The sequence below is a fragment of the Archocentrus centrarchus genome, chromosome 2 (assembly GCF_007364275.1).
Source record: "Archocentrus centrarchus isolate MPI-CPG fArcCen1 chromosome 2, fArcCen1, whole genome shotgun sequence".
Classification (NCBI taxonomy): Eukaryota; Metazoa; Chordata; class Actinopteri; order Cichliformes; family Cichlidae; genus Archocentrus; species Archocentrus centrarchus.
This window is the reverse complement of record NC_044347.1, coordinates 13,430,031-13,449,062: the sequence shown is the minus strand read 5'-3', so window position 1 is coordinate 13,449,062 and position 19,032 is coordinate 13,430,031. Positions and strand designations below refer to the sequence as shown.

The window sequence follows — 19,032 nt, the reverse complement described above, 5'->3', positions numbered from 1 at the left end:
AATCTATGCACATAATTACTTTTAACGGTGAAGGAACTAGTCGTCCCATAAAGCATTGCAAATGCAAAGGACTTCTAGCCTTCTCGATTTAACTGTTTTTTATCGTAGTGTTTCTAAAGTTAGAGCCTGGTTACTGATATGGTACAGTGCTTCATTCCTGACTGCAATCAGAAGTTTTGATAGTTCACTCACTAAGCAACATGATGTTCATGGTGTTTAAACATTTCCATGTTAACAACAACCCAATCAGTTTAGGATTGTAGGTAGAGTAGTTATTTTCTGTGATATTGCGAATAAAATGCGTTTTTGTTAAAACAAAGTTAGAGCCTGACCAACATATTGGCCTTACCAATATTAGCTATTTGCCGATATATTGGTATCAGCATTTCTAAGAGCAATATATGAATGATGAAAAGCAAAGAAAAGGTGGGAGAAACATCCTTCAACCATGTTATGTGCATTCTAGTTTGTCAACTGAAGGTCCTTCTGCAATTTCCCTGTTGGTAGCTTGTGTTTGCAATGCCGCAACTACAACAACCAGCGGATCCGAGCAGAGTTAGGCAGAGTGTAGATGAGTAATCCACGACTTGTTGTGACAATAAAACAAGATTATTTTGAACTGCTTTGTCATATTATCTGAGTAAAGACTCGTTAATAACTACACATACGGCATGTTAGGGAAATCTGTTTTTGTTTTGTGTGTCTGAAAGAAAAAATACTGACTGTCAATCTGTTGGGTTTTTAAATCACCAAATATTGGCTACTTTGGTCAGGCTCTAGATATCATGCAGACCTGTGGTCCACAAGAGCATATACCATCATCTCACAGTGCCATAGCTTGTAGTAATATGACTTTGGATGGTTACAATATTGTTGCTTATAATCAAAATCCTTCTGGAGAATATGAACTAGAACCTCACTGTAGAGCTCTGTAAATTTCCCTGTTGGCTAGGCTTTACCTCAGCTTATTCAAGACCCTGAGCTAGACCTCTCCACTGTTTTTGAAGTATTATTAGACTGCTGTGTGGATAATTTTACAAATTTTATAGAAGTCTCTGCTTCAGTTTTCCTGACTGAAGTTCATACAATTTATTTTGGGTTATGCACCTACACAGATTTTACATGAACTATGCTAACTAAGCTAATTAGTATTAGTGAATAATTTAGTTCTCAACCCTCTCATCCAAATATGGCTCCAAAAATGCAAACATGCTAAATCTTGAGGTTTTAGAACATGAGTTCACAAACAAATAGTGACTTTACGGTGACTATGTACATCTTTTATGTACAGTCTATGGTCTGGACTGATTTACAGGTGTGTCAGTTTGTTACTTGCAAACAAAAGTCACCCAAAAACCCAGACATGAGGTCACGAGGCTGCTGCTTTTGACCTCCGGAAACCTGCTTTTCTCCTGACTGTGCAAACATTAGGTCAGTGCAGGACATGTGCACGTCTCTGCTGTCATGCACTCAGTACTTTCTGTCACTTTTGATAGCTAACAGGCATGAGAAATGTGTCTGCAGCAGTACAGCAATGGTAGTAATCCAGATTTGCAAACATAAACAACACGAAAACATATGCATATCCATCAGATGTGATATTATATTTAGAAACAAATCTTTGGATACAGCAGAAACTCTAGAAGCAAACTGGTTCATAACTGTCATCAAGCCTTCTGGATTTTCCATATCAGACATATTTTCAGCTGAATAATATTTCTTTCATATCCCCCTGTGTGTCCACCCCATCCCTCCTCACTGTACCTCGAGCAACACCACACATATTTGTTTGACACACTGGATGATGGCCTCGGGGGCCCCTGAGATCGTCACTGCTCTCTCAGTGGAGTTGGGGAGCATGTCACCTGCCACCTGGACCTGAGCTCCTGTGGACTGGAGGTAAGAAGGAGACATAAAAAAATTAATATCACATTATTATTTGTCCCTGCTTCCCTTCAAACTGAGCAGAAACCGATACGGGAGAGCAAAATGAGCTCTGAGCTTTGAGCCCTACGCACGGGGGATTATGCAGGACTGGAAGCTTAAATGGAAACTACATGAACCACAAATATGGGATTTGGGAAGCTTACATGAGAACTGTATGAGGGATAAATACGATAGTATCCTCTGGCAATATCATTAATAAAAAAAATGTTAAAAAAGCATGATTGATTTTATGTTTATTGACATCATTAGGATAGAAAATATGCCGCCACCTCTCTCATTTCTTTGATTTTGGAGCCTCCTTTGCCAATGAGGGAGCCGCACTGGCTGGCAGGGACGACGAGCCTCAGGGTCACAGGCGGGTTGCTGGTGGCCGGACTGTTGCTCATGGAGTTGATTATATCCTGCAGGGGAGAAAAGGCCACGCATCGTCAGATACGTACTGAGTTTTATGGCGTGGTGGCTTTGTAATAAAATGGTTCTTTCTCTCACCAGCAATGCTTTAAGAAAACTTTGTGCTGCAGAACAAAATGACCTTTCAAAAGCTAAAACAATATTTACTTTTTGGGAAGAATGTCTTCACACTTTGTTACTTTAACGTTGTTGGACATGTTATTTATTGGCTATAATTGCAATATGCTCCATTTAATGTCACTGTTTCATGTAATCTACTACCAAGCAGGTAAAACTGACCACAGCAGTATTATTAATCTGATACTATTCAATGATGTAGTACTAACAGAAGGTATTCTGCCTGCATATTGAGTAGTTTGGCTTTGGATGCTAGCAGTAACAGTGATTCTGCACCTTTTTCTAGACATTTCTTCCACCATGGCTTCATACCAAACTGACACTGCATAAATTTCCTGGAAAAATAAGACCAAGATTCCCAGATATGAGCCACTTTCCACTTAAAACAAGCAAATTTGGCTGCCAGTGCATTAAGGAAATTTTACCAACCATAAAGCAGTGTGCCAGTGAAGCACATAAAATCCTGATATAGGATCCAAAAGGCTCATTTCAAGTGTTAAAATTAAGTTCGGTTACTGCAAAAGCAAGACAGTCCATTGCATTTAGCTAAAAATAACTCAAAGTTCTTTAGAAAAATGAAAAGGAGGAAAGTGACATCATCTTTCCTTACTATGTCTTTTGATGGTTATGTCTGCTTTACTATGTAATCATATAATTAACATGTAGCATTGTGAAGTAACATAAAGAGTACTTTATTACGCCTCAGGTAACTGTGGTGCATAAGAACAATATTTGACCCTAAAATTCTTACACTTACTTAAAAGAGCATTTATGTGCAGCACAGATAATAAATGGGCAAGTCTATCTGTTGTGTTATGGAGACACTTGGCTTGGTCCGGCTAAAAGTATGCTGATACGGCACCCAAATCAAAACACAGCACTGGCCCACTTTCAGAGGGTGTTGCAAGGTTAGATCAGCACATTTCTGTCCTACATATCAGGGCCAAGGCTGCTTTGTATTCCATCTGGAAATGAGTCAGTACAGGTGCTCAAAGCAAACCGGTGGTAGTGGATTCACTCAAGTACGGTCACGCTCAGAGGCGCATATTGCACCTCCATTACGTTACATTTTAAGAGTTTTGAATGTAGGCTCTTAAAATAAAAAAATTTTAAAAAATCAGTTAAATTACTTTTGCTACTTTTCTTGAAAACAAAAATAAATTTATCTTGAGGAGCAGAATGATTTTGCTTTGACATCAGCTGTTTTTACATCAGTGTCATTTTAGGAACAGCCTCTGTGTGGTATAAAATAAATGCTCTACCTCCTCAAACTTGTAGGCTATCATGGCAAAGGCCTTGAAAATGGCATCTGTTGGCCCGGTGATGGTGACTATCCGTTCAGGGCAGTTCCCCTCTGAGATGTTGATACGAGCGCCACTCTTTAGGGCAAAACACACACCCCCCAAAAAACATGAAATACATGATTATAGATCATTATAGAAAACAGTTATGAGGAGTATGAAAAAAAATCATTTGGAGGAAGGTTCTTCTTACATCTTCACGCATTTTCTTCACTGTTTCTCCTTTCTGGAAGCAAAGAGAAGAAACGGCATTGAGATGTTTTGTGTATTTGCCACAGGCCTTATGATGCTTTACATGCTCTGCTTGTTGTGCTCGTGATAAATACCTTTCCTATGATGCTTCCAACCTCCTGCAGCAACAACAGAAAGAAATGTTAGGTGCCACAGGCTCTTTGAAATTAGTTTTTTTTTTTTTTAAACAGATAATTGGAAACAAAACCAGAGCCAGAAAAGGAAAGTTTAGTTGTGCGCATGTGTGTGTGTGTGTGTATGTGTGTGCTTGTACCTTGCCATGCATCAGCAGCCTGATGGTAAGGGTCACATTCAGTCCACCTTCTGATTGGACCTTGATGGGCTCCATGTCGGGATTGGATGTGAAAGAAGGGGCGTGGTCACGTGAGAGAGGAAGTCAAGGGCCAATGCGAGTGTGATGGTGGAGTCAGCCAACCGGTCACCTGCCAGGTAAAAGAAACAGACACAGTGAGAAAAGTTTGAGGAGACGGGTTTTCTTTTATTTACTTGATACTTTGATTTATTTATTTATTTTTTTAATTTAGCCATTCCTAAACTTAAGTGTGCCCCAGCCCTATGGGATTATTTTCTAGAGCCCACGCTGTTTTAAAATTATAATAATAATAATTAAAAAAAAAAAATTATTAAAAAAAACTGAAACTCTACTGATAATTTTCTGCCAGTATATTATTTATTTTTCTTTTTTAATGGAAGTCTAGTTGGTAAATGGTAAAATCCAATATGTAGTTAAATAATATGGAAAAAATCTGTTAAAATTTCTACATAAAATTACTTCATTTTAAAACAGAATATTATATATTCGGTATTTTTGCAGTTCTTTTTTTTTAATAGTACACTCAAACAATTAATCACTCTAGTTAACACACAAATATTTTTGTTATCCTTTTATAGACGATTTGAATCTTTGGATGATTGGCTTTTTGATTTCACAGCTTTCTTTTTGCCACCTGAGCAGCAGCTCAGTTTTAGCCCTTTCCATTCTAATGATGGGCTAAAAAAAATGAAAAATAATGCTTAGATTTAAGACACAAACTAAGATTTTTATCCCAGATTTGCTGAAATGAAATTATTTGCTATATAGTATTTTCTTTTTGCAATTCATGACATGAATATGTTAGCTTGTTATCGCCAGTGAAATTTAGAGGGTTTTCTCCTCAGAAGTTTGATAGTAAGTTGAAATTTTGAGATCCCTACGGTGCTTACCAAATTTATTAGATTACTTGTTATAAAATCAAGAAAACACAAATTTTAGAAATGATCAAAAACTTGTTTAAAACTAAAAAAATCTACTGAATTCATGTTTTTATACCCAGATTTGAGGCAGCACACTGGACTTGTCTGAGAAGTCAGAAATGAATGAATCTGTAACCAAAAAAAATTGTGTAGTGGCACAACTGTTTGTGTAAATGAAGACTATTTTTAAAATAATCAAAATGTATAAATGTAAATAGATTTAAATCTAAAGGTAATTAAACAGTTTTTCAGCAGTTTGTATGTTCTCAAATGTCAGGGTGGTGCAACCATAACCATGAAACTTTTATTGTGAAGTAAAAAGGTAAAAATAGTGAAAAGGATATCTCAGCATACAGCTGGTTGAAAATGTTTGTAGCCCTCTCTTAAATATGAATAAAAATAGCTAAATTCAACTCAGATATAGGCTGGTACACTTTGCATGTCAGGTGGTAGAAGGAATGTAAAACTAGGAAAATGTTAACTTATCAGAAATGCCTTTATTTCATTTAAAAATGATATGTATGCTCATGCTACCCAACAGTTAATACAGGTGTCCAAGTAAAAGCCTGTTTAAATGGGCAACTGCAAGAAATGTCCCCTAATCAAATTAATAATGTTATTTAAAGTCCTAAGATTATGCATTCGATTTCTTTAATGGTTTTAAATGTAAATATTGACTCTGGCCGCTGCTGGATGGAAATTCAGTGCAGTGCTTTCTGTTTACTTTAGTGTATCCAAACCATACAACTCGAACGTAAACATTTAGAGACTCCACCCTGTACTTTTATAAAAATTTAGGACTGCAGGAATGAATGTTTGAAGAGCTTCTTTTAGGACTCTCAGGGGCCCCAAAGGGTCCTGGTTCACTGTGCACAGTGTGTAACATCAACTGAAAATGTTTCAAATACACATCTAAAAACAGCACAGATACTTTTTTTCTCTCAGCATGCCTCAATTAATAATTTCATTTGTATAGCACATTTTAAAATGCACAGTTCTAAAGTGATTCACAGTTTGAATAAAAGCTTAAAAAAAAAAAAAAGCATGTACAGCAGGTAAAACAGGTGTTGAACATGTCACCAATTTTCTAAAGGTGCTATTGACATGAAATTCTCATCAGTTGTCAGTAGCAACCCATCCAATCCAGACACGATAAGAAATGAAACCATAGATGTCCATAAATTATGTGTAACAATCAGAAATTACACATCTGGTGATGCTCAGGTGTGATTTTGGCACATTCTTCCACACAAACACTCTTCAGATCCTGAAGGTTCCCTGGGCCCCTTCTGTTCCTTTAATCATTGTCTTGCTGAAATGTCCACCCCCATTTCATCTTCATCATCCTGGTAGATGGCAGATTTTTAATCACAAATGTCTCCGTACATTTTTCCATTCATCCTTCCTTCAATTATATGAAGCGTGCCAGTGCCGTATGCTGAAAAATGATGTTCTCCAAACTTCACTGTTGGTATGGCGTTTTTGGGGTGGTATGCAGTACCTTTAGACCTCCAAACATGACGTGTATTATGGCATCCAAAGAGTTCAATTTTGGTCTGATCTGACCAGATTATATCATCCCTGTATTTCACAGGCTTGTCTAAATATTCAGCAATTTTTTAATGTGCTGGCAAACGTGGATACAGGCCATGGCGGGGTCCTTTGAAACAACTGTTCCTGCTGTTCCAGGTCGTTCTGTAGCTCTCCACAAGTGCTCCTTGGCTCTTGGACAACTCTTCCAATAATTCTTTTCACTTTTTTGACTTTCACTTTTTTTGATAAAAGATTTTTGATAAAAGTGTTATAGACAGTATATCAGGCTTTTTATGTTGTAGTTTTTTCTTTTTTATGTAGTTTTTTTTTTTTTAACCTCAGCTGGTTTGTTAAATGACAAATAACCACTGCACAAAAAAAAAAAACCAAAAATGGGAAAATGAATTAAATGGTAGGAAAGCATCTTATTATTCTCTCTTAGGTGCTATATAGATTGCCAATAGCACTAATATTATAGAATACATCAAAGGTGGATAAATGATAAGTGGGCTCCTGATCCGATGCAATAAAAGCAATTGAAATGTAGGTCAGCATATGTCTCCGCAGTCACGGGATGAGCCATCAAACGACAAACGCCATATTTATTTTTATCAAGCCTGTTTCAGCCCAATCGCCTCTAATTCTGCCTGACAAGTGATGCAATGACTCAGGCAGGACTTGCACTGATGAGAGTGTACACAAGATGGCGCCACGTGCCTGAATGTGACACTTAAACAGCAGCTCTGAAGGATTTGAAATCTACAGCCTGAAACTGTGGCTACTAATAAATAAATCAGGAATATCTTGACTGGGAGAATTGTCTGATATAATAAGATTTAAATGGTTTTAATCCTCTTATAGCAGAAGGGAAAGCCATTTATTGTTAGACTGCATTGCAAGGAAATCTATTAAAATAGATTAAAGGAGCAGAGAAATTATGCGCTGCAGATGGAAAGAGAAGAAAACGGGGGATTGGCTAAAAAAAAAAAAAAAAATCCCAAATTGGCAGGAAACAGTAAGAGCGATGTCCTTTTTTAGTTCTGCATCAGCTAAATACAGAGACAGGAAGTACAAGAATAGTTTAACCTTCCCATCCAGCGCTGTGCTACAGTTTTGAAACGTCTGCTTTACTCAGTACGAATGCTTCTTTCTTGTGATTGACACGGCAAAGACAGAAATATGGCCAGGAAAGCTCCGGAAGTGGCTGACCTTGACTGCAGAGACAGATAATGTCACAGTCTGCCAATCATAATCATTGTTGCAGACACACACACACACACACACACACACACACGCACACACATATATATATATATATATATATATATATATATATATATATATATATATATATATATATATATATATATATATATATATATATATATATATATATATATATGGTCTCTGCCTGCCTTCCTGTGTAACTGCTAATTACTTGATGTAATTTGTAGCTGTGAATGATTCAAATGAGCGTTGCTTGAAATTATGACCCGACCAGCTGTGCGTGTTGGTGCGGCTGCAGAGATGTTTGTTGAGGCCTTTGAATGACTGTTAGCAGCTCAGGGTTGCAGCAGTGCATTTTGGCATTCTAGCTGCAGCTTTACAGGACAAGAAATCTGCTTTTATGATTGATAAAATAAGATGTCTCACATTTAAGACGATGCAGATTTAGTCAGTGCTCTGAGCTAAAGGACAATATATGAAAAACTTATGAAAACGTGCAATTTTTGTGCAGTTTCTTCAGAGCTTTAGCTGTTTGAAGGTGTAGATTTTTCATTTTTGGCATCTATTAATCTGCCAGATGTTATATTGAAGAAGCTGCAAATCGAGGCTGATGGCTGATTATTGTCCACCAGAGCAAAGAGACTACAACCACATTACCAGTAATGGGGTGAACAAAGACTAAATATACATGCAGCTACCCCAAACCCTAAATCCTAACATCCTTAAGTGCAGAACATGGCTCAGTTTGTCCAAGCAGCAGCTCCCAAACTGAAATATACTCAGTTTATGATAATAAAATGCAAAGAAAAACACCAAAATATCATATTTTTGTCATAAATATAATACATATTTGTATTTTACTTATAGTAGCATAACTTTATTTCTCTGTCTTGTGCATGAAGAGTATTTAATTTATGAACATGGAGCATTTAGTGCAAAAAAGCACAAAAAAAATAGCTCGGATAAATCACACTATATGTACACACACGTCTTTGTTACAGTAAATTTCAGCCATGGAAACTAGCGGGTTAAACAATTGATTGAATATATCAAAATTAATTAATTGACCAAATGCCTCATCTCTAGTTTTATTTGTTTTTTATAACGTACAGTTTTTATATCCTTACAAACATAACTATACAAACATATGCTGAAAATAATACTTTTTGTAAAATGATAGCTGCAAATTCATCCTTTAATCTATGCTGGGATGCTGGTCAGAGGCCAGAGGAGGGTCGAGAGATAAGGACGGGGATTCTGTTGCCAGCTGTCTCTCCAATCTCCCAGAGGAGACCAGATTACATAAAAAGCTTTAATCCGGTTTTAAGACCCAAGCCAGCGGTGCAGGTCCTCTCCAGGGGCGGGATGGGGTGGGTGAAAAAAATAAAAACATTAAAGATTGACGACGGGATTGAAGCTGAGGATGAGCGAGGAAAGATCTCATCCCTTTCTAAACTTCACATCAGGCGCAGGAAGGCGCTTAAAGAAGAGACTTTGCTTGGAAAAATAGATTTTTCAGATTAAATAACATTTTACATCCTGTCCTTTTTATATTTTGGAAAATGCCCCCCACCCCCACCCAAAAAATGTCTCCTTCCCTGTGATTAAGACTCTGAAACCTCGCTGTAGATTTAGGTCAACAAAAATCGAGTCTGCCGGACCTCGGAGTTGAACGGGGTCACAGTGCTAAGAGCTGCATTTCAATAGCTGTTCTCGCAGACTGTATTCTGCTCGTGCATCCTGTATAATAATAGAATTAGGTCAAGGCCTTGTGAATCATTGGTGCCAATGGGCAAAAACCTTGCAGCTTTTTTTTTTTTTTTTAATTCCAACCCCGATATTCTTACTCTTAAAACCTGTAATTTAAAGACATCCCAATGGAAGCTTAAGAATGACACAGATCGGAGTCCCACCTCTGTGTCCATCATTTTTGCTAATGCAATGATGTATTTATTTTTTGGATTTTGGTCCTCCTCCTCCTTGTCTCTTGCACAGGCAGGAAGCTGGAGAAGGGGAATGCAGAGAGGGGATGGCAGGGAATTTTTCATGACATCTGATGGGGAAAGTGGGTCATGCTCGGTGTTGCAGCACTGCTAGCCTCCTCCTCTATGGCGGCTATTGAATTAATCACGCTTTACGCTCGGCTGGACAACGCAGTGCACAAAATGGCCCCCCCACCTCCCAGCTCCCCTCACCTCCCCATCTCTCGCTGCGTCTGCTCGGCACTCGCTGCAGAAAAAGGCTCGAGCGTCGCTCTAGAAGAACTTGAATCTGCGCTCTCTCTTCTTTTATCTCCTGCTGACAATGAGGAGATGCTGCTCTTGTACAGAACCAGTGTTGCGTGAATGATGGAAAAACACTTGCAAAAGTGAAGTTAGGGAGCTTTTCTTAAATGCTTTAGTGGGGAGGGAAGCTGGTTATTGATCATAAACTATCACTGATCCGTTTAACTGAATTATCTGTCTTATCAGAGTAAAAAATGCAAATTATTGGGCAGACGTGGTTACAGATGTGGAGGCGTCTTATTGTCTCTAATTCTTGGTGTGAGTCATTTGGTGCAGCTTTTGAGAGGTCCAAAAATCAGATTTCTGCAAAAAGCATTCAGCTTTAAGCCTTTTTTTTTTTTATTTTTAATAGATTATAGGTGCAATATGAAAATTTTTCTGGAGAGGAAACTAATCTAGTGCCTCATATACTGATTTAAAATGTAGGTTAATGAATTCAAAGGCTGTTGCTGCTTTGCATTTCAAGAACTGCATGATGGATGAAGTGACTTTCTCTGATTCCATCCTCAACCTTGGCTATGAGCTGTTCTATTTTGTGGGGCGTTTTGCAGAGACTTCACACTCACCCAGGCAATCACAAGAGACTGAAACTGTCAATTCAACCTCCCCAAAACTCTGCAAAGATATGAAACTTAAAGAGTGCGTGTGCAATTAATCCAACTCCTTTTGCAGAATAGGCGAATAATGCTGTTGCTGTTCCACGGTCAAAACAGAAACAGAAAAAGAAAATCATTAAATGGGCGGCCAGTACTCTAATCTAGGCCAAAACCTCTGTCATCTGTTCCACGCTAATCCACATATCTACAGATATGTCATTATGACGTTTTGACATAAACCAGAGCCTGAGCCAAAGCTGCACGGCCGACGTTTCTGAAATTGAATCTCCAGCTTGAGACTACAAGATTTTTAACGATTAGATGGTAAGTTTCAAGTGAGTTGTGTATAGTCTTCTGTTAAAGTGGCTGCTTTAAAAATGTGCTGTTGTGATAGTTAATTAATTACTTTTTAATAAAAGAATGCAAGTATCAAAGTTAAGGTTGCAACAAATTTCCATATTTATGTTTATCTTTGGTCAAAAATGTCCTGAATGCCATCCAAGTCCTCGTGTGAGGTCTGTTCATGAGGTGTACCTGAACTCTTTGGACCTTGTGCAGCTTTTTTCATGGCTGACTCTTGCACAGCTGCATTCCCGGCACATTTTATTTTCACTCTTTTTCTTTAAGAAATAAATGTTTCCAATTGAGAATGCTTCAGTACTCAGTAAATGTGAATCTTGAGTTTGACATAAGCACAACATGCCTATTAAATACCCCATTTTTGATCCACAGATCGTTTGATTAGCCTTCATTAAAGGGCCCATTATGGTCACTGCATTGTACGTATTGTGCACAAACAGTGACGTCTACAAAGCCCATTCACCATTTATGCTCCATTTAGGGCCTGGGTACCTGCTGAACATTAGGTGTTGCCACAAATTAAAGTTTTCTCTGGGAAGTCTCACCTTTTCAAACTACTGCAGCATCTCCCTCTATATAATCTTGAAATCTCTGAGCTTCAGGGCTGATATATCATTGAAATTGCAGTAAAAGCCACTGTCCTCAGATACTGCCTTGAGACACGAGGCAAACATTGAAAAGTGCACAATTGATGAAAACACCACCAACGTGTGCACAGTAAAACAATTCTGTAAAAATACAGTACAATGTACCATTTTAAAATGAAGGAATTTCTGTATTAATTTTTTATGGATTTTTTTTCCCATATTTTTAACCATGCATTGAATTTTACTATTTACTTTTTATGGATAATGCACTGTCAGAACATTTTCCATTTTTTTATGGATTTTTTTTTTTTTTGTACAGTGTGACATCACTTTTGGCTTGTATAATGGACCCTTTAGTCCCCAGTGCTAGTTTCTCAAACACTTGGTGGGTGGAGTTTGTGTGGCCGCCATATTGATAACCAAGAGAAAATGAACAAAGTGGATTCTCATCTCTTGAAAATTTTGTTCTTTTTAGTTTTCTGTCATCATAAACTGAACTGCATTTGGATCTAGGAAATTTTGATTGGATTTGTTTTAAATTTTCTGACATTCATCTGACATCAAACATCTGTTAGTTGCAGCTCCAGCGCTATGTTAGCATTAAGTAATGCAATGTTATGCTGCAGATGTGTGCAGGTGCATGCCAAGCAACCAAAAGAAAAGGTGTATTTGTAATGTAGCCAGTATGTTAGCCCATGCCTGGGCTGTTGGTTGTGGTTGTGCTCCAATTAAGGGCAAACAAAAGGCAAATTAGTGTGCATGTAGGGCAGCAGTGGGGGGAGGGCAGAGCGTGACCTCATTGATCCATATGTTTCCACTGGATCTGCTCAAAGCACTTTTTGAAAATTCTCTTCCACATTTAGACACACAAATCTCTTCTCAGTCACAGTTTGTGACAGAGGAAGCAACAGGAATAAAGAGTGAGAGGTGTGTGTGTGTGGGGGGGGGGTCGTGGAGGGTTAACGGTGGTGTATAATTGCTAGCTGCTGTCAGAAATAGTAACTGTAGGCAGATCAAGTAGAAGACTTTTCCTGGTACTGTATATGAGCAGCTCTCATCTCGTCTGGCGCAGGCTTTTGTTGTATGTGGCTGAATTGGGGGGGGGGGCATCCGCCCAGTCGGCCTTCCTATACACCGCTATGACAGTGCTCTCAAGAGCTGTCAGCACACATCAGCAGCCCAGCATCCTGATACCTCAGCCCAAATCACAGTCAAAACTCTGGCCACCACATCCTCACTGCGACCAGTCAAATCAGAGAACGCATCGAGCGAAGAAGACACGAAGACCAAGTATCACCAAGTGGCTTTAAAAGTACCTCGCCACCTCCTCTGCATTCACTTAAAATAGCCAGTGTGTCTAGGGGGTGGGGGGTTAGGAGGGTTCCACTGAGTCAAAGCTTTACAATGCAGGCACACCATGTTGTGATGCGAATGTGGCGCTAAGAGCCGAGCGTTAAGTCGGCCATTTTAGATTTGCCACAATTTGTAATGTGAGATCACTGCTTGTCACAAAGTCATGGCTTCCATACGAGGGGATTTCACCAAGCGGTCATGCAGAGCGGTTCGAGAACGCGTCTTTTTTTTTTCGGCTTCCTTCTTTTAGCTAAATGTTACCGCCTGTCGTTGCTCTGTTGCCTCCCAACATAAATTTGTGAGCGTACCGGACTTTAATGCGAGTGCCAAACAGAAGCTTTTTACCCAAACAAAGGAGTTATTCATCGCCGGTTTTCAAGTACAACACAGATCCGCTTCTGAAGTAATGACGAATGACATTTTTGGTCTATTCCTAGTTGCAAATAAAGCCATCAGCAGTGCTAATATCAGTGTGACGATAATTGGAATAATGATCTTTTGAGTCGGGGTGGGGGGGCTGATGTATCAATTCCACTGAGCATCATTTCTACAGTGAAAACGGGCAGTCTGACTTCATCGTTAGCAGCATTTAAACAGGATTTTCTCCACTTACCATTGTTTTCGAGCTATGTGCTAATTCTCAAACAATAAAATCACCCATGCTTGAATATAAGCCAAGACCGTGAACACCTAAACAATGACAGTCAAGAGACCCCTGAAAGCGAAATCGACTGACCATAAAATCAACTATTCTCTGGGGAAAACCAAAATATTTCCACCCTGCCTGGATCATCTTAATGGAGCTCACTGAGGGTAACTTACAAAAATATAAACTTGTAAGCATCGAATTAGGTAATGAGTCGATAAGTTGTACCATGTCACAGCTCATTATGTGGGTAATGATTATTCTTGGCTGTGGGTAAGTTATCAAGTTAATTAATTATTGATGGCGTTACCCAACCCAGCATGGACCCGTATTTCAAGTTTTCAACTCTTTAACGCACCGGGAAGTCAAGCAACCAACTCAAATATGTATTTAATTAAAAATCAGAACAATTAATTTTATTTGAATGCATTTATTCTAGAAGAAAATGCTCAAGCACGCTTTGGCTTTGACAAGTTTTCCTGAATGGAAGCAATAAAAAGAGAGTTTACCTTTATGTAGTGCAGGAGACAGTAGCTGACAACCACTTTCGGCGTTGCACGATTAAAAATCGCAAAGGGAAGAGTATTTTTTTTCCCCCACCTCTTCCTTTTGCTCTGCCCAGGACAATCTCTGCCACCCTATTGGTCCATGCTGCCAGGTCACGTGAGCGACCAGAGGAACACGTGACGGTTCTCGAAATTATATGATGAAACAAAACCGACTCCCCAATGAGCTCAGTTTAGGTTTCTGCGCTGCTGTTTGCCGCACTGTTTGGTGTCAGTTGTAAATAGGCCGTATGATGAGGCATAATCTGGGTGACCATCACCCCCCGCCCCATTAACCCAACCCCACCCCCCCACCCCCCTTTCCCTCATCTGCAACAAAACAGGGACATGCCCAGTGAGGCACACGGGCATCACTGGTCATGTCTGGGGATGAGGTTGGTCTGAATCAGAACTGTTGCCTCCGGGGTGTTCGTCTGTGCCAGAAGAGGGTCGAGCACCCCCCGAAATCCACAAAGCCGGCGTCCTTGTCATTGCTGATAACAATCGACACAAAAATAACCCAGCTACATGTTCACATAATCCCAATCTCAGATTAAAACAGCACTGCGGTGCTGCTTCCAAAGTGTTTCGTTATGAGGGACTCACTCAGGACAGTTGAGGAACTTTTCGAGGCTTGACGCAACCAAACACCTCAAAGTGATCAAGGTCAAAGTAAAACACACTCGCGCTTAAACGCGCACAGCAGCGCACAAACACTCCTCACGGACATGCATATCCTCTGCTTTTTAATCTGCCTCTGTGAGTGTGTATGTGCAGAATTACAGGGCTTTGGAGGCATCCCATCCAGATTTTCAAATCCAGCACAAATCCAGCCCTCATGTCAGATGGACAGTTGTGCAGGGCTTAATCTGACATTATTAGGGTGGGAAGGCAGCGGCAGCAGAACATTTAAGGGAGCTGCCAGGAGAAAGCAAACAGTGTGGTTATACTGTCTGGATTAGGGGCAGTGCAGACAATGAAGAACGAGATTCATCTCATTGTCATTGTTTTTTTTTTTTAATTTAGCACAGAAGCTCTCCATTGAAAAACTGGTTGTGTATCGAATTATAAATGCAGGCTTTGTAATGAGGCTTCCAATATGCTTTTAAATTTCCTACCTATAGATAACAAAATGGTAAACATGCCTTTACCTACCCACCCAACTGTAAAATGGCCCATGGGATAAACTACAAATAGAGCATTAAATTTGCTCCACATTGAATCATAAGAGGCAAAGGAGAAGAGTGTGTGTGTGTGTGTGTGTGTGTGTGTGTGTGTGTGTGTGTGTGTGTGTGTGTGTGTGTGTGGTAAAAGGGAGCGCCACGTCAGAGGAAATCTGCTCAATATTCGAAAAAAAAAAAAATCCCCTAAACTCTTGGCTCATCTTCAAAATGCAAAAAAAAAAAAAAATATCCAAGAGTAGTGGTAACCACGAAGAAAAACTCGTTTATATAACATCCTTCTGTAATTAATTCTAATCTTTGTTGGTGCTAAGTGCGCTCTGTGCGCAGCCCTTTGAGACATGGCACATAATCTGTAGAAAGTTGTTAGATGGAGTATTAGAGGTCACAAGGTCCAAAATAAACCATCTAAATGAAAAACTGAAATCACAGATGATTTGCTGCTTCATTAATTAACAGTATTTGCGAGCTGTGCCGGACTAAAACCTCAAAATTAATCTTGTTTGATAGCAGTGGTCATCCTCATTTAGGCTCTTTAAAACATTTCTTTGTTTCATAGAACTGCTTACCGGATAAGATGTAGGGATGCTCCTGATCAGGACAGCGCAGGTTAGGTGCTGTCTGGGAGTTTAGGACCAAGATGGCAGATTTTGGGCACACTGAGAGTTGGGACTGCTCCAAGGCCCTATAAGTTGACTCAACCCCCGCCCATGGCCTCCAGCAAGGTGATGAACCCAGGCTGATCCAGTAAATGCATACATAACCCCCACCCCATCCAAAACTCCTGCTAAACAGAGCCTGTCCTCGTATCCACCCATGTCCCCTATCAGGGTATCAGGGTCCTAATGGAGGCAGAGAGGCGTGAAGGAGAGAGTGAGGGAGATCACACTGACAGTCAATCCCACTGACTGTTGACGAGAGGATGAAAATGGTCACACATGGAGGGGAAAGAAATGGGAGAGCTGGCAACAGAAGTCCCCTTTTTCCATGTTAGTTTTGAAACTGAAATTGAAATTGACCATGAACCACAATGTCTCTGGTTAGCATCCAGTTTGGGACTAGTGTTTATTTTACTGCCATTCTTAAAGTCACAGGAAAAATACAAGAAACTACAAAAACAGGACACATAGCAAGAAAAACCAGTACGTAATTATTTTTGCTATGTAACTTGTAATTTCATGAAATTATTCATACAAGTATTCTGCAAAAGCCTAGAGCCACCCCTCATTTTATTATATTTTGCTTGGAAATTGGGAAATAGGTGTAGAGATTTACAGAAACATGTGCAAACATACATGGAAATACAGGATAAAAGGCAAAAACAGTTTGGACAGTTCTAACAAACTTGAAAATCAATATTTGGGTTGACCACCTTTATTCTTCAACACAGCCTGAACTCTCTTAGCCAAGCTTTCTTGTCATTTCTTTAAGTAGTCTGAAGAAGTGGCTTTATAGTGTAGTGGTTACACATCAAGTGAAAGTTTCCTGTTTGATCCGGGGAGATGACACAAATCCCTTTGGGTTTGTGTCAGGAAGGATATCTGGTGTAAAAAATCTGCCATATCAAACATGTGGAACTACCTGCTGTGGCAACCCCTTGTGAATAATGTATCCCATGAAAGTAGGTTTTCGGTCTTCAGGAATAGTTCTCCAGGCTTCTTGAAGGACATTCAAAGCTCTTCTTTGGATGTTTCTGCTTTTTGTTCTGCTCTCTGTCAAGATGATCCCACACTGCTTCAATAATGTTGAGGTCCGGGCTCTGGGGAGGTTAATCCATGACCGATAGTGTTGCATTGTGTTTTTCAATCCAGTATGCTTTTACTGCATTGGCAGTGTGTTTGGGATCATTGTCATGCTGAAAAATGAAGCTGTTGCCAGTCAGTAGCTTTCCAGATGGTATTTCATGGTGGACCAAAGTCTGATGGTATTTTTCCTACAACCACTGGCTGAAATACAACCCCAAACCATAGAGCTTCCACTGTGCTTTATCTATGACTGTAGACATAATACTGGTTGTGTTAGGTGCCTTTTTTATGCTTTATCGTACATTTATATACATTATGTACTGTATTTCCATTTAGCCCAACTTCAGCTGAAGCTGAAAATGTAATAAGTTGAGATTACAACTGAAATAAACCCTACAACTTACAAATGAAGAGTCATAGAAACATGATGGTGTTATGTGGACATTAAAGAGTGCGAGGCAAAGTAGGAGAGTGACGAGTCATATTGACTTTGTGCTATGCCTGCTACCCCTTTCTCTGCAGTCAATATTGATTTTCCATGAGTAACACCAACAACATGTATTCACTGACTGTCAGAGACCTGGCCTACAGTCTGTCAACTCTTGAAATACCCTTAAAATCAACATCAGTGTCCACTGATTAATGGAAATAGAACAAATGAAGATTAAATAAACAACCTCAGAATATTTTAATAAAATAAGGAAATATTCTGGGCCTCCCACATTTGTGCCTGTTGCCACTTATTTTCACATATATGCTGATAATAATAATCTCCATACACTTTTTGCGAAAGGCCATATCACTATTTGAAAATCATTGCAAGCATGGTTTAGTCACATTTATGACAAATAACACAGATTGACAGGTCAATAAACTACCTCAGAATTTTGGAATAAAACTTTGGTGTACCACAAGGCAGCATTCTTGGCCCCTGTTATTTTCACTTCTATGCTAGTGATATTGGACATTATATTTTCAATGGTAGATGCAAGCTAGTATTCAAATAAGTGTACAAGCCCACAGTGTTGGTTTTAGGAGCAACTAAGCCCACATTTCTATTCTCCTATATCCCACATCAGATAATCCACAGTAAGGGTCACCTTTGTGTGGTCTTCTGAAATACTCAGACCACACCATCAAGCACCAAGAACCATGCCATGTTCAAAATCACTTAAATCACCTTTCTTCCTCATTCTGATGCTCAGTTTGACTGTCGGCATGACATGTTGACCATGTGTACATGCCTATATGCACTGAGTTGGTGCCATGTGATTGGCTGATTAGATATTTGCAAGCCAAACTAAAGATCAGGTCATTCTAGGAAAAATAACTAGGCAAAACATTTTATAGCTGCAAACTCAAAAATGGAATCAACAGGTGACCGTCACAGAGATAATTATGACATGATACTCCTTTAAAAATGTGGATCGCTGTGCAGGAATTGGTAATAAACCAGCTTTGGCCAACTTTAGACTTTGATCTCTAATCACAATTATTGGATGGATTGTCAGTTGGACCGTTTGATCACAATAATCCATCACACAGATTAAGATGTTTGACTCAGAAGCAGAACTGCCAAGCTCCTTTCCATCTTTTCCATCCATCCATCCATCCGTCCATGCATCTGTTTTTTTATGCTTATCCAGTCCAGGGGTTCCTTTCCAGTACAACAAAATCGAATTGCTCTGATAGTTATTTAGATATTTATGCAAG

At 39.3% G+C, this 19,032-nt stretch overlaps 1 protein-coding gene across 5 annotated transcripts in view; it reads right to left on the bottom strand.

The window, feature by feature from the left end:
• LOC115794280 (poly(rC)-binding protein 3-like) overlaps positions 1-16,233 on the bottom strand; it is a 28,551-nt gene extending 12,318 nt beyond the window's left edge. For 3 of the 5 annotated variants that reach the window (XM_030749717.1, XM_030749709.1, XM_030749724.1), the window contains exons 1-7: positions 14,358-14,488; positions 4,282-4,450; positions 4,103-4,126; positions 3,970-4,002; positions 3,738-3,854; positions 2,217-2,348; positions 1,765-1,893 (exon numbers count right to left, since the gene is read on the bottom strand). In XM_030749717.1, the coding sequence (XP_030605577.1) occupies positions 1,765-1,893; positions 2,217-2,348; positions 3,738-3,854; positions 3,970-4,002; positions 4,103-4,126; positions 4,282-4,356 (510 nt within the window). In that variant the 5' untranslated portion in view covers positions 4,357-4,450; positions 14,358-14,488. Of the gene's footprint in view, positions 1-1,764; positions 1,894-2,216; positions 2,349-3,737; positions 3,855-3,969; positions 4,003-4,102; positions 4,127-4,281; positions 4,451-14,357; positions 14,489-16,143 lie in introns of those variants that run through there. The other 2 variants (XM_030749701.1, XM_030749692.1) reach the window with 2 other exon arrangements.
• Positions 16,234-19,032: the final 2,799 nt, after the last annotated feature.